Consider the following 16,018-nt stretch of genomic DNA (forward strand, 5'->3'; position numbering starts at 1 on the left):
CAGAGGTTTGGCACCAGAGACCTGAGGTCCATGAAACGGAGGCAAGAAAATTCTCCCAGGATCTCTTTGCTGCAGCAAGGACCAGGGCCTGGCTTTCTGGGGAAGGGACAGTCCAGCTCCAAGGCTGGTAGGAAGGAGGTGTATGCTCCTCCCACCCCCCACCCCCAACTGGGAAGAACCTCCGAGGACAAATTGCTGAGCTCCAGAGTCTTCTGCAGCTCCGTCTTTCCCCTGTTCCCATCCGCCACGCCCCTCCTCAGACTCCCCCTTCCTTACCTGCTCGCCCCGCAGCGCCTGGTGGATGGTGAGACTTCTGTTGTTGTGCATAGTGAAAAGGATGGCTTTGCCCGTGTGGTTGAACCGGGGTGCTCCAGCCACGTACACCCACCCCTGCCTGGAGGACACGACCGATGTGACTGTGTACCCTGCCGCGGGAGGAAACAGGCTGGTCTCTGCCCCGGGTCCTCGGGGGTACCTGAGGATGGGCCCTCTTGGGGAACGCGTCCAGGCAACTGAGCAGATGTGAAACCACAGGGTGGAGATTCCTAGGTACCACTGGGAGGGGGCAGCTGGAAAAGGCGGGGATCAGGATGGCGATTTGGAGGGTAGGTGGAACTCAGGTCCCCCACTCCAAGCTGGAGGGCACCGAGGAAGCCAGGGTGGCAGGGGGTTGGGCTACTAAAAGGCACTGCTGACCCAGAACATGCATGTCCCCTCCCTCCCCAGAGTCCTGAGTCCCCAGGGCAAGGGGGAGCAGGGAGGAGGGAGATGGTGGGTCTGAGCTGGGCTTTATTACATATTGGGCTGGCTTTGTTTTTTGATTCCCACCAGTTGACCCTCTCAGGTACCAGCCAGTGTCATCCTCATTCCTGTAACCTCAGCTAAGCGGCTCTTGGGAAATTAGAGCCTTGGCTGCGGGGTATAAGGAGCTGCTCCACGGGGCATCGACAGAGGGCCCCAGGGATGCCTGCGGCCCCAGAACTTTGCAGACCAGAGGAAGGAGCCCTGAGGCTCCTCTCAGTCCCACAGGTACGTTAGGCAAGTGAGAAAGAAATGGAAACCAGGGGCTCTTCCGGAACGGCCACCACTCCGGGCCGTCGGGTTGGCTTTGCCGGATTGCTGTGACTCTGGCTGCGCCTGCAGCACCCAGGAGGCGTGCGGAGCCTAGAGCCCCACTCTCTGCCAGATGACCTCAGATACTGGACCCCAGTTTTTAGATGCCTTTGTTGGTGGTTCCCGGGCTGTTTCTGGCAAATGGATGTCTCCTTCTGCCGTGTGCGTGTGCGTGTGTGTGTGTGAGAGGCGGTCACCACTATGGTCCCACAGGTTGCTTATACAGTGGCTGCAGGATGTGTAGACGAGTTGATTCAGTGGCTGGGAGCACAGATGCAGTGGGGGTGAGCTACCCTGGTTCCAGACACAACATTTTTGACTCTTAAAGGTATATTCTGGTCAATGGGGCTTGAGAGGTCAGCGAAGCAGGATACTGCCTAGGCTGATATGGCTGTGTATTAACATAAAGGTGGGGTCAACTTGAGGGAGAGCGGCTGAGCTCCTTCTCTTGCTTCCTTGCTTTCGTTTTCTTTTTTGGAGGGGAAGGGTGAGAGAGAATCTTCATGCTCAGCATGGAGCCTGACTCCAGGCTTGATCTCCCAACTCTGAGACCATGACCTGAGCCGAAATCAAGAACCGGACACTTAACCAATAGGGCCACCCAGGCACCGCACCAAGCCTTCTTTTGAGACCCCAGTGGCACTAATGAAAATGTTCTTAATTAGCCCCCCCAGCTCTGGGCTTCCTCAGAAGGAGGGATAGTGGTGGGGGGAGGGACATGGGGGTCTAATGTCCTGGGAGCAGGCGCCTCTCAAAGCAGCAAGCAGCATGGGGAACTTCCTGCTTCCCACAGTCTGCTGGCTGTGGCTTCAGTTTCCGTGGGGTTCTTTGGCCAGCAGACAGGGCCATCCTGAAAGCTGGACCGACCTCCCGGAAGGCCTTGACAAGATGATGGGGGAAGACCCACGGCCAGAAGTCCATACAGCTTCCTTGTGTGGAGGAGGAGAGCCTGGCCTCCCGGTCTCCCTCCTCCAAATGCCCTCTCCCTTGGGGCACGTAGGAAGGAATCTTTCAGAGAATCCAGACACTCATGGATGAGCCCCAGAGGGAGGAGGAAGAGAGAAGGCACTCTGTCAGGATTCCCGCCCAAGGCTGTGACTGTGGGTAAGGCAAGATGGTGGGGCCTGACGAGGCTTTTTGGCCTGGCTCTCCCCCACCAGGGTCTCCTGGGAGTAGGAAGACAGCTCTTGGGAACCTGGAGAGAGAGGGAATTTTCATCCTGCTGCCTCCTCACTCAGATACCTTCACTATCTCCCTACGCTAGCTCGAAAGAGCTCCAGCTCTTCAACCTGGCATCTGAGGCCTCCAGCCACTGCCTGCCCCAGCCTGCCTTCCCTTTCTTGTTGCCCCTCTCCACCCCAGCCTCACCGCTCTATCCCCTGGGTCCTGAACCCACCCAGCACCTTCCGCATCTCCCTCCTTCTCTTGGACCTTTTTGTTTTTTTCAGTCTCTTCCTGACTCAGAGCCCTGGTATAGGCCCCAGCGCACGCAGCAGGGGCCCGAGTGTCATGGTGGCTGGACTACACTCACTCGGGCCCAGGGCGCTGGTGCTATGTCCCTGATAGTTAAGGCTTCACGGCCACTGAGCCACTATCGCTTACTTGGTGTCCCCACTTTCAGCCCCCTGCTGAGCACAAGGAAGGAGCACGAGCCATCATGACTGGTCTGCGTTAAGTGGCCTCTAGCCTTCGTTCTTCTGACATCTCTTCTACTGTTTGGGTCTTTGCCAAGACAGGGCTCCAATCTCTCTCTCCTTTTCTGTGCTTGCATCTGAACTCTGGCCCCACTTGCATTATAATTTGTGCACCTGTTTCTGCCTCGCTGGCTGAGAAGCGGCTGGAAGGCAGAGGCGGTGTCCGGCTTACCAGGGGGCCCGGAGGGCGCTCTACGCAGTTCAGGTTTAATCTCTGTGGGCCAGGCAGTGTTGGGGGACTTCTAGGGACCTACGCCTCTGTATTTCCCAGGGCAAGTCCTGATTCCAGGCTTCTGTCCTGTGGTCAGCTCAGGGTCCCAGAGTTGCGGATGGAAAATGGGGTGACCACCGCATGGACAGTGTCACAGGCAAGGTGGGCGGCTGAAGAGCTGAGTGACAAAGGCGAGGATGACATGGAGCATTAGGGAGAGGACAGACATGTGGACAGATATGCCAACTCCGGGTGGCCCAGGCTCATGAAGGAGCGGGGTCTGAGGAGGCATTAATGATGGGTGGCCTTCAAAGATGGCTGACTTGGCTCAGAAACAATGAGACCCCCGGCCGTTCATCCCCTGCTCCCCTTTGCTCTGGCTCTGCCGTTTCAAAAAGGAATCTGCCCTGGCAGCCTCAGCATCAAGGGCCAGGCCCATGGTTCTTCCAGAACTGGAGGCTACTGTGTTCAGTGGGTTAGGGCCTCAGAGCTGGGACCTATCACCAATGGCCAACAATTTGTAGCTCTCTCTAATGTCCACTTCTGGAGTGCTTAATGGGTCAAACCCCAGTCAAGGCAGTGAGCTTTAAAGATGCAGAAACCCCTGACCTAGCGTCTAGAAGCATCAGCTGAATTTCAGGTACAGGTGCATTGCTTGTCACTTATTCTACCTGTTTCTCGAGAATCTACTGTGGGCCTGGCACGGTGCTGGGCGCGGTGGATGCCAGGCTGAAGAGGCCATGGCCCCTGACCTGTGCCTGGATAGTCACAGACAGGCTCCTCGTCTCATGTGGGGCCAGTTCCGCTGGGTCCCTCCTCGCCCGCTCGGGCTCTTACCTAGGTATGCGCCATGGTTCTTGAGTTCCTCGGGGAACTCCTTCAGGTAGGACTCTCGGAGAGGAATGACCTTCCCGCCACTGGTTTCCTTCAGCACGGCTCCGTTCCAGTCATAGGCGCCAACGGCTCCCAGCAGAATCCCGTCCTGACATTGGGGAGGGGATACACATCAGCTCGTGACCCTCGGGGGCCCTTCGCTGGGAAGCCGCGAAAGGTTTCTACGCAATGAAGCATCTGCCAGCCACCTCAGGCCCCTTCTCCTGTGTTCATTATTTAACAACTTCCACCAGGATTCTTGACTTTTGAATGAGCCAAGAACCTTCCACCTCATCCTTTGCACAAAATGGGTCAAACAAAGGAATGTTCTAGAAATAAACTCCGCCTCTAGGACCCAGCCTCTGTTCCTCTTTGGGCTTCAAACCCCCTGAGGGAAATCTCCTGTCATTCTCCCTCTTTCTGATGCTCCTTGAAGCCCTGCACTTGGCCTCCTTGCACATTCCTTTGTGGTGTCTGAGTTGCTTTCCTATGTGTAAATCTTACTTCTTCATTTCTTCAGTAAAAATTCACCGAGTGTCTTCTTTGTCCCAGCTACTTGCTTGGTGCTGGGATATTGTCTCTGCTCTTGCAAAGCTCCAAGTACTAAAGAAATGTGCAAATAAGCATAATAGTTACAAAGTGTGATAAATGCTGTAGGTAAATAGCACAGGGAGGTTTAGGTTAGATTGAAATGGGGGTCAGGAAAAGCGTTGTGAATGCGTAATGCTGGCCTGGACACTTGGACAAGGAGGGGACACGTGTGCAAAGGCCCTGAGGCTGGAGAGAGTCTTGAGGCTTTGGTTTTAAGGAACTGGAAGCTGTTTGATGGGGTGGAGCATAGAATGAGGGGCCAGAGTGACTCTGATGAGGCTGGATGGATAAGCCGGGGCCACATCCGTGACAGCCTGTGTTCCAAGGAAGGACACTTGTCTTTAGCTGCAGTGTTTGGATGGGAAGATGGGGGCTCTGGCTCCGTGAGAGGCAGGCTCCCAGTTCCTGACTCGGGTCATCCCAGAGGACTGGGTCCCCTCCCTCTCTGGGCTGCCTCTGCAACCCCGCATTTACCACACCACCTCCTTAAACAACCCACAGAGCTAGTGGGCCCAGGAAGGCAAACAGCAAGCACTTAGAAGAGGAAGAGCAGTGACTAGGGAAAATGAAGGCCCAAGGAGGTGGTGGAATCAGGGAGGGCCACCTTCCTGGATGACCTTGGCCATTCTGGGCCAGGCAGGTGGTACCCCAACTTTGGACTATGAGAGCATTAGCTGGCAAAGTCACTTCTCCCCACCCCCACACTGAAGCTCCCTGCTCCTGGCTGGTTGGCAGGATTTCAGGTTCCCCCACTCCATCTCCCCAAACCTCCAAAGCGATGGTGCCAATGGAAAACGTGATTCTGGCCTTGGGACAGTCAGGACAGCAGGGCCACTGGGCGCTGGCCTCACTGGTGGCAGTGGAGGGAGCAGGACCGTGAACCCGAAGCTGACCTTCCATTTCTCATTTCCCAGGGGTCACTTTAAAAAGACTGAAGTTGATCTCAGATAAGGTTTAAAGAGTCGGAATACTCCGGAAGTGGAACTGACTGTTCAGATAGAATGTTTTTACGACTGTAAGTGAGCCGGTCTCTGGAGAGTCTGATATGCTTGGTTGTGTTTAATGTCACACTTTCTAATTAGCTTTTTCCTCCTACTCTATGTGAGCCTCAGCTTGGGAGTGCCTGACATCTGCCAGGCAAGGATTGGGGCTGGGGCCTCAAAGACTTGCTGCCCATGGTCACTGCCAGTGTTCCTTGAACTTGGACCATGCTCCCTTCTTTGCAGAGTGCTTTCTCATCCAGCCACCCACTGTGCGAGGCCGACAGGACAGATATTCATTATCTGCACTTGACAAACGGCATCTGAGCTTCAGAGCAGGAAAGCGACTTGCCCAAGGCTGCACAGCAAGTTGGGGCAGGGCTAGGATTTGGAGCAGGGAGGCGGGTTGGGCAGGGGAGAAAATACCCATGGGCAGCTCCTACTCTGCTTCTGGTTTTCCATCGGAGCACCCTCTAAGAGGGTCATGATGCATGGGCCTCCCCTCTCTCTCTCTCTCCTCCCCCTCTCTTCTGGCTGAGTCCAAGTTTGCTACTGCAGGACCAGGCTTCTTCCTTCATGGAGAGGCCTTGGAAGATGAGTTTTTGGAAGATGCAGATAATGGGGGGCCTCTACAGTGGACTGAGGAGGACTGGCTCAGGTGACATGCCTGGGATTCCGCTGGGGAGGACTGATACCGACCAGTGGGGCTCAGGGATACCACTGGCCTTCTGGATTTGGCGGTACTGGGCCAGCTGAGGGCTCACAGGCTCTTGCTTTATGCCATTTTATCCTGGCAGGGCTGCGGCTTGTGCTCCCAGGTTGCTGGGGTCTGCTGCCCGGGAGAGCCTTGCAGAGTACAGTGGACGGGAGGGCAGGTGAAGGCCACTGGACCAAACCTTGCTATGGCACTCTCTTTCCTCAGCTAGGGGAGCCTAGACAATTTGAATTTGGAAAAAATCTGGATGGGCAGGGCCCCCCAAAGGGCCAAAGCCTGGACAGAGGAGCCGGGCAGGGAGACCCAGCTAGATCACAAATAGCAGGGCATTCCAAGGAAGAGCCTCATCCCATGCCCCAGGCCCGGTACTGGCGCCCCAATTTATGGCTTCCTTTCCCCTGGGGCTACCTGAGTTCCCACCTGATAGGGCCAAGGTGTGCCCGGGTGGCCTTGCCCCTGGACCCTTGGCACAAGCTGCCTTTTCTGGTGCTCTGTGCAGAAATGAGGATGCAGGCATGGTCAAGGCCAAGTCCATGCCCTCCCTATGGACAACTTGTACCTGCATTCACCTGAGCATAGCACCTGCCATCCGACTCTGCTAGCTCAGCTCTTAGCTGCTTTCTGACCCAGCCTCTGCAGCAGTCTTGCCTTCCCAGCTGAGTTGAAGGCTCCCTGGGCATGTGACCACATCTCTTCAAACCACATTCCAGTCAGTCTGCATCCCCAGCCCTGGAAACAGCATAGTCTAGGGCAGTAGTTCCTGAATGGGGGCAGTTTGGCCCCCAGGCAATATTTGGCAATACCTAGAAACAGTTTTGGTTGTCAGAGCAGGGGGTTGGAGGTGGTGTTGGGCTCGGTATGGCATCTGGGGGTAGTGGCTGCTGCCTACCATGCACAGGACAGTCCCACAGCCAAGAATGATGGAACCCAGACTGTCCACTGGGCTGAGGCTGAGCATCCCTGGCCTGGTGGCTAGATTATGGAGTCTGGAGCCAGACAGAGCTTCTAGCTGTGTGACCTTGGGGGAGCCTCTCTCTCTCTCCCTCACTCGCTCTTTCTCTCTCTCTGTTGCTCTGTCTCCACCGCAGCTGTAAGTCGTTTTGTTGTGAGGATTAACATTTTTAATTCCTAGCATGATGCTGGGCAGCCAGTAAGGTCTCGGTATGTAGTAGCTCTTCTCTCACTCTTTAATTCATCCATAAAACACCAGGGAGTCAGGAGTAAAGAGGCAGACCTCATGGTCAGGTTGGCACCGCTGGTAGCCCAAGGGGAGGGCCCCGTTGGAGGCCAGGGCAGCCTCGTTGGGGGGGCCCCCCGCAGGAAGGAGTGAGCAACTGAGGAGATGGGTGGAGTTAGGAAAGGATTTTAAGAAACCCTTACTTGATTTATTAGCAAGACTTGAAATGTACACTTCCAGTTCCAAGCCTCAAGATTCACTTCCAGCAAATATTTTTCAGACATCTGCTCAAAGACTGAGGTTCAGAGAGGTGAAATGATTTGTCTGAGGCCACACAGCCAGCAGTGCTTTCTTCTTGCCCGGTAGTAATGGAATGAGGATACCAGATGCTAGCCATTCTTCTCGGCTTTGGCTAGGTAGGGCAGTGCAGGCAGGTGGGGTGGCTGCTGGTGGCCCTGTGCACTGGTACACGTGCCACCTAGAGGACCCTGAGTGCTGTCCTCCTCCCCAGACTCCTCCATGGCTCCCTAGTGCCTGTGTGCCCATCATCAGAGTGACTGAAGAAGGGCCGAGAGCCCCTCCCAAGGCAAATACGTTGTTAAGAGGATGGATTATACTTTCACTAATTGCTCGGATTCTGTCCTAAGATGGTGTGTTTTTAACAAGCCCGAAGAGGAGCCTGAGGAAGGGACGAGTGCCAAGAGGTTTAGATGGGGTTAGGCAAGAGACAGCCAGAAACAGGACCTCAATCCTTCTGTGGAATGAAGCCCTTCACCGGGCCGGAAACCAGGAGCCAGGGTGGCAAGGAGGGGGTGTGGGGAGCAAGAACCTGACAGCTCAGTCTTGATCAGAGTTTCTGGGAACGAGGCCCAGGAGTGGGGTGCCTGAGGGCCTGGGGCTTAGGAGGACCTCCCAATGAACTGGACATGATTCCTGCCACCAGAAGCCACCTGTGAACAATCTAGAACAGCAAACTGGTTCCCACGCCCTGGCCACACAGGATGGAACGCAAGAACACCCCGATTGCCTGCCCTAGTTACGGGGGCATAGAAAAGTTTACAACCTCCAGGTGTCAACCCCTCACATCATTATTATGGATTAGTTTCTTTCATTTTTGATTGAACCAAATGTGCCAAACTAGTTCAGACGTAAAACCTTTAGGAAAGATGACAACCTGAAGGTTTCAGCAGCTCAGAGCCTCCGATAATGGCCAAGGGCCTTTGCGCTCTGGCCCACCACCCCAGGGGCTGCTGCGGGAAGGGCACAGGTGGACAGCGCAACTGGTCGGGGAAGTGGGAGGCTCTCTGTCCTTGGCCTGTTCCAGAATAACTGAGGGCTATCCTGTTGGGTCATCACATGTAGGTGAAAGGAAAATAGTCTCTTCCCGTCTCAGGTCAGTCACCAAAGTATTTGTGTAGACAGGACCCATCCTAATAAAAATGCTTCCTTCTGTAAACTTTCCGGGTTGGGGAGACCTATGGACTGTGGGGTAGGAGGTCCGAATGAAATTCCTCAGCTGAGGGCTTACCTGAGGGCTCAGGTAAGAGGAGCACCCCCCTATCCCCAGCCCCACCCCAACAGGCAATGATTATTCATAGTCCCTTCCTTCCAGCATAGCTTCCCCTCCAGGCCTGTGGGTATTATAGCTTCAGAGAATCACGCCCCCTTGGGAGGTATGGATCCCTTTTGTAAGCTTTCTGGCAGACTCCTGCAGCTTCTTCTTGATTACCCAGCTCGCCAGGGAGTTCACTACCTCAGCAGGCAGCCAGGACTAATAGAATCCCCTCCAGCTATTAGTGACCTTTGCATTCATTTCCAAATGCTAATGGAGCCATTGTCTTCAAAATTTGTTTTCGAATTTGACCAGAGATCCACAGCTGGTTTTCCTGATGGTAATTTCCCGAATATCTTTTTTCCCTTTTTTGCAAATTGAGACTTGAGTTCCCTGGTTGACTGTAGCTCCCTGGGTTTCCCCAGAGGCTCCTATGGCCTGGGCCATTGGGTTCTTTGGGTGACCAGGTGACATTTTGGGGTCTCCTCTCCTACCCTGGGCACTGGAGTCTCTTTTTTTCTAGTTGCTTTCATCCTTTTCCCCTCAAAGGCTATTTCCCTTGCTAGGTAGACAACAGCAGCCCAGGTGATGAGTGGTTGGGTCCTTCTTCTGCTCTTTAAGGACATTCTATGGGGTCCTTCCCCTGGGACTAGGGATCGTTCTCTTTGACCTAACTAATCAAACAGGTCCAGGGCAGCTGAAGGCTCTTCACACATTCACAGGAAGAAGCTGTCTGAGGCTGTCTGCGGAGCACTTTTGGGGAAGGTGGAGCCTGGTAGCTTGCCCAGAACACAGACTGACTGGGGCTCCAGACCCACTTCCGGCAAAGCTGAAAGCCTGGGCTGCCTGTTCTCCACCCCCACAGAGCTCTGACCGACCCTGAGAGCTGTGGAGCTGGACTTGCAGGGACAGGACAGCTGTGGCCAATTATGACGGCATCAGTGACCTGCACTGAGAAACCTCCGTGCCCTAAAATAGCCACCCAATGGCCAGTCACAGCGCCGACAGCCCACCATCGTTGTTCTATTCCTTCAGATTTGGAAGGATTTTTTTTTTCTTTTTAAGTGTTAAAGCGTCTCAGATTCAAATTTAATCATCTCTTTAAGAGTCCTATCAGATAAAAACTTCCTGACGATGGGAAGGGCACCGTGGTCTCTCCAACCAGGGAATGAAAACAAGCTGGACATGTGGGAGAATCTGCACAGGGCTATGCATGACCTTGACCTAAATAACAGCCTGGCTGGGAGCTCCCGGTCTCCCCTGTGCAGCTGGGGAGCCCACGGATCCTGCAAGGACTCATCTCGCTCGACACACTGAGCTGCCTGGGTCATTTTCCGGACTCATCTCAGTGTTCTTGAATACCTGAACCTCATCATAACCTCCCCTTCTCTTCAGGTTCCCTGATTGCTGGGCATACACGGTATTCAAAGCAGGAGCCTGCACCTTCCAGGACCCAACGTATGGCCCAGCCCCGGGAAGGCATGGAAAAGATATGCAGATCTGACCACCTAAAATGGACAACTATTTCCTGTTGCCAACCCTGCAGGGCTGTGTGGAGCGTGAAATGGGGCGCAGGAATTTCCTGGAAAATTCTGAAGTGCTGTGTGCGTAGAACAGGAGTGTTATTCTTACAGGCAGTTCCATTTAAATCTTGCTATATTCGGGGTGGGCATGAGCCTGTCCAGATTCAGCTCAGGAACAGCGGAGCGTGAGTCAGGTTTCCGCCCTTCTGCCTGCTGCCTGCTGTGCACATGTCCCCTGCCTTACCCCCACTCCGATTTGGGATTTCTGACTCAGATCCCCTTAGAGTCCATAAGCTTTAAGGGAGCAGCTGCTTGGTGTGGGGAGGAAGAGTGTAAGAATGGTGTTTACTGGCTTATGTCACTTCAGAGGGTCCCTCAGACTTCGTGTGACTCAGTTTATTCCTCTGGAGACCGCCACCTAGGAATCCTGCCTGATTTACCTCACAGAGGAGTTGGGGAGGGGCGGGGATCGGTGAGATAATGAAGGCGATGTATAAGCGGAAGGACCAATAGATCTTTTCTGGCAAATGAGGAGGCAGAAATACACTCCCATGGTGCCAACTTGGGAACAGCTAGGACACCGTCTGCCCAACGCATGTCCACTGAGACAGACTCCTGACACGCGGCCCTTCCACCACATGATGCTCCCAGACAGGGCTCCACGTTTTCCAGAACATTCTCACAGACACTGACTCTCTGCCCCTCTGGCGATCCTGTGAGGTTCCAGCCCCATCTTGTCAATCAGATTCAGGGGAGGGGTGTGCCCGGGGAGTGACGGCCTGACGTTCTGGGTCTGTGAAGCAGAGCCTCTGACAGGACATGCTGCTTGTGACCCCACGTGCCCACCTGGGACCTCTGCCAGCTGATGCCGAGCCAGCAGGGGGAACGCATCTGGCACATCTGGACACCTGCCAGCATTAGTGCGGGGCCACGCCCCCGCACACCCCGGCCGCCACAGGAGCAGGACACTAGGAGCCAATGCTATCAGTTTTGCCGCATTGACTCAATTTTCGCGCAGGGCTCTGCAGACCGATTGGGAACTTTGATCCTGGAGGAAATGCCCCCAGCGGCCTTGCTCAGGGAGGGGTGGTTCATTACTTGTAGACCACTCCCTGATGAAAAGGGCTCGAGAAAACCTCTTTTAAGTTGAAGACTTTGACTTCCTTCTTGCAGCCACGGCAGACAGAGGTAGAGAGACCCAGAGACACAGAGAGTGGTGAGAGCCCAGGAAAGGTGGGGTGACCACCTAGAGAGCTGGTAAGTGTATGGGAGGGTGATTCCAACCCTGACCCACCTCCACCACGTGAGACGAAAAGCCCGTCTGCGACATCTCCAGCCCGAAGGATGTTTCGTTCTTGTTGGTGCCTAAAACAGAGAGACAGAGAGATCTCAGCTCCGCACCTGACCGCTTAGCGCCACGCACACCTGCATCTTCAGCCCCAACACCTGGGTCCTGGGGGCCCCTTCAGGGAGGGCAGAGAGGGCCTGAGGTTGAGTCCAGCCGCACTGCCCTTCTGGGTGGCCCCACAGGGAGGCAGCCTGCAGGGAGAGGCTCCTGGGACCTTCCTTTCGCCGCTGGCTTTACTATTAGTAACCCCGTCACTGCTGAAAAGGGTTTGGGACAAGTTATAGGACAGAGCGTGCATGCTATTTGACTGTCAAAATAGGGGAAAGATCAAGGAAAGTGCATGGAAAGAAATAGTCTACATTTTTGGCAAGAAGTGGAAATTCCATTTCTTTCTGCACTTCTCTCATTCTTATTTTTCACCAGCTTTGGTTCCAGATGCTTCTGGATGATTCCCAAATGCTGGCTCGACCCCTGGGAGGGAGACCTGTCACCACCACAGCTTTGTCAAGAAACCCGTGTGTGCTGAAAGCCCCACCCCACAAAAGCCACCCCTCTCCCCCGGCCCAGGGCCCTGGAGTCCATGTTCTCCACACCCAAGGCAACCGTTTCTAGAAGTACTCTCATCTGGATATTTAAGTCCTGGGGTGAGTTTCAAAACTCAGGCTTACACTTTCTACCCCTTTATCCTTGTGGATGAGGGCTGCTTTCGTCTCTGGAGCTCATCTTTTTCCAATGTGCTCAGGCCCCGGGATGCTGCTTTCTCTCTGTTTACAAACCCTCCCACGTGGCCCAGCCCAGTGTTGGGAGGGCCCGCTCTAGCAAGACACTGCACAAAGGCGAGCCATGCAGACAAAACTGGAATGTAAATAGTAAGGAGAGAGGCAATCAGGAGGAACCCTACTTGATGTGCTTTTGGCGGGAGGCAGCAGGACTCAGGGATTAAGCGTTTTGGGCTAGGGAGGCAGGCCCAGCTTTGTCCAAACTAGGCTTGCCCGATAAAATACAGGATGCCCAGTTCAATTTTAATTTCAGACAACCAGCAGATAATGTCTTAGGGTCAGTCTGCCACAAACACGGTATTTTGTACTTGCTAATTCTGGTGACACTAGGTCAGATCCCGTCTCCTTCCCAAGCTGGGGAAGGTTTGGCAAGTCCCTTGGCTCCTACAGGCTTCAGGATTGCCAGTGGTCCCAGGAGGAGAATGCCAGCAAAGCCCTGGTCCCTCACGGAGTAGCACGGATTTATAGGATGGTTCCTGCTAAAACACTCCATGTTGTGGGGCTGGATATCTTCCACAGGGTTCACCTGATGTAAGCCCAGGCCCAGGGACTCAGACCCCTCTCAGTAGGCATCGCTCACCTTCCAAGCTGAAGATCCTGTCCCCCAGGGCATCAACAATGTCCTTCAGGGCCGCCTCATCGGTCACGTTGAAGAAGTGCTTGTCATCGGGGTCACTGGCGATATATTTGATCTCATTTAGAAAAGCTTCTGGATTGATCCCCCTGCGGTTGTAGTAGCCTAGGACCTGCCAGGGAACAGGGGCAGGATGACTAACCAGGACGTAGCCCAGACCTCCCCACATGCCTGCGGCTGCTGTCCCTCAAGCGGCCGGGGCCCCCGTTTCAGCCACCAGGAGCAGAACTTGGGGTTCCACTTGCAGCTTGAGACAGGCTGTCTTACAGGGGCTACAGAAGGCCCCTGGTCTAAGATAGGGGTCGGGAGCCGGGTGGCTTGGTGGAGTGTTTCCTAGAGTTCTGAAGTTTCAGAACCTCCCTGGCAATGGTGAAAAAAAATCCCCCAAACTCCATAACTGTTTTGGATGGCCCTGGACAGCGCTGAAGGAAAACTCCCCAGATGCTCTTTAGGAGAAGATGAAACAAGGAGAGGCCCATTGGAGGGTCTGGACAGCTTGTTCACGATCTAGAATATGTCCCTGGGACTCCCCAGGGGTTTGATGGCTAAGCCTTTAGGAGCACGCAGGGTGGGACACGAGGGGCGGGACTCACGGCCACAGCGTATCTGGTCACGTTGTCTCGCTCGCTTTGCTGGATCACCTTCTCCAGGTCTGGGCTGTCATGGGACTCCCCGTCTGTGATGACGATCATGACCTTCTTGGCCCCTTTCCTTCCACCTTTCTGGAAAGCCTCTGAGCTGAAACCAGAGTGCAGGGGGAAGGTCAGAAGAGGGATGTAGGGATGGGGCAGCCCCCAGAGCTCCTCCAGGGGGCAGCCACAGAAGTAGGGGTGAGCCCACTCCCAGGGGGAGCAACCCAAAAGGGCTGGGATCTAGAACCAAAGAAGAAGCTGGGTTGGGATGGCCACACTCCTCGTTCACCAGCTGCTCAGATGGGTCATGTACCTGCTTGTCCTTTTTTTTTTTTTTGAAAGATTTATTTATTTATTAGAGAGAATGCACGAGTGGGAAGGGTATAGGGAGAGGGAGAAAGGATCTCAAGCAGACTCCCTCCTGAGTGCAGAGCCCAATGTGCAGCTTGATCTCAAGAACCTGAGATTCACGACCTGAGCCCAAACCGAGTTGGATGCTTAACCGACTGCACCAGGAGTGGGAGCAAAGGGGCAGAGGCAGAGGGAGAAGCAGGCTACACACTGAGCAGGAAGCCTGATCCAAGGCTCAATCCCAGGATCCTGGGATCATGACCTGAGCTGGAGGCAGATGCTTAACAGACTGAGCCAGTCAGGTGCCCCAGATGGGGACCTCTAGACACCTTAAAGGTGTCTAAGTTAGTTGTTCAAAAACCCAGCTGTACATTAGAATCATCTGAGGAGTTTAAAAAAATGCCAATGTCCAGGCCCTAACTGGGCATGTAATCAGAAGCTCTGGGGCATGGCCTAGGCATCAGTATTTTCCCAAAGATCTAATGATCTGATGTTGAGAAGCTCTTCGATGGGCCAGAGTAACTCAACACCCAAACAACATTAATCCGTAAAATACACAGAATGCAGCCTGAACGAAGTTCTGACTTTTCCCACAAGGACTATTTCGATTCTATTTTGGGAGCTATTAAATATCAAATTCCATGACAAATACTCCTCTTTCTTGCTTTTTACTTTGTTTTCAGTGCCTGGAGCAGGTGCTTGGCCTGCCTGTTGGGCCCTGCAGCCAGGGGCTGGAGGTCTGGCCTGCTGGCCCACGACACTGTGGACAGGCTCTTGCCGCTGGCAGCCCATCTCAGAAGCAGGAAACCCGGCTCTGGAACCATCCCAGGCTCTCGGTGCCTCTGGGGCCAATCCTCCTTTGTACCGTGACATTCTGAGTAGGAATGATATGGCCTGGACCCAAAGTCTGGCCCAGCAGGTAGAATTTTCCAGTAAGGATCTGAAGATAAATGTTTCCCATAGACACTGGTCTAACCCATATGGTCTAAACCATAGATTTAAGCTCCATGATGGTAGGTTGAAGCCCATCACCAGGCGCACTGATGAACCGATGGGCATGATTTAGAGGTTGAGGAATTCACAGAGCCTGGAAGAAGCTAGTTCAGAGCATCTTCAAGCTCCCAGTTAAGAGAGACAGACCCACCATTCTCTCAACTCTATGATATTGTGGTTAGCCTAAAAAAAAAAAAAGTCAAATTTTAATATGAGCTGTGAACTAAAGGAGGCTAGAGTCACACTTGATGTGACTACAGCAAATTTTGAGCATCAGCCTGACCCAGTGGAGTGAGAACTCTGCCAGTCCCTCAAAGGAGATTCTAGATGTTTCCATCACCTCATGAAAGGGTCAGGCCCAGCCACAAAACTCATGAAAAAAAGTATGGCAGGGGAGAAACAGGTTTTATCATATGTGGAGCCAAGAATTTTCAGGTTCATATTTCCATGTAGTGGAATCGTGTGACTATCTGTATGAATCTGCAACAGGGTGAATATTGACATGAATCATCAAATTTAAAATTGTGATTTTCTATTGTGTAAAAAGCCTTGGATTTGTTCCTTTGTAAATCAGATCATAAGTTCCTTGAGAGCAGTGAGAGCTGGATACTCACAACTCACATTCTGGAAGCCAGAGTGGTCTATGGACAAGGAGGCCATATCATGTCTCCTTTCTGTTCAAAATCTGCATTGGCTCCCATTTCTCGTGGTCCTAACAATGGCTCACCAACTCATCATAATCTGGCCTGGCCATTCCTCTGCCACTCTGAGCCCTTTCTCCTGCTTGCTCCCCTTAATAGAAAGTGTTGAGTGAACTACGGAGGAATCACATCATTGTGCCCATGTCCTCCA

At 53.7% G+C, this 16,018-nt stretch overlaps 1 protein-coding gene across 1 annotated transcript in view; it reads right to left on the minus strand.

The window, feature by feature from the left end:
- The window catches only part of LOC111153129 (integrin subunit alpha 11), a 108,354-nt gene that overhangs the window by 28,837 nt on the left and 63,499 nt on the right, over positions 1–16,018 (minus strand). The window contains exons 8-12 of the mRNA XM_022511924.1: positions 13,784–13,928; positions 13,137–13,302; positions 11,724–11,794; positions 3,856–4,000; positions 277–425 (exon numbers count right to left, since the gene is read on the minus strand). Coding sequence (XP_022367632.1) covers positions 277–425; positions 3,856–4,000; positions 11,724–11,794; positions 13,137–13,302; positions 13,784–13,928 — 676 coding nt within the window. The remainder of the gene's footprint in view (positions 1–276; positions 426–3,855; positions 4,001–11,723; positions 11,795–13,136; positions 13,303–13,783; positions 13,929–16,018) is intronic.

The sequence above is a fragment of the Enhydra lutris genome, unplaced genomic scaffold, assembly GCF_002288905.1.
Source record: "Enhydra lutris kenyoni isolate GAN:26980312 unplaced genomic scaffold, ASM228890v2 scaffoldscaffold31, whole genome shotgun sequence".
NCBI lineage: Eukaryota > Metazoa > Chordata > Mammalia > Carnivora > Mustelidae > Enhydra > Enhydra lutris.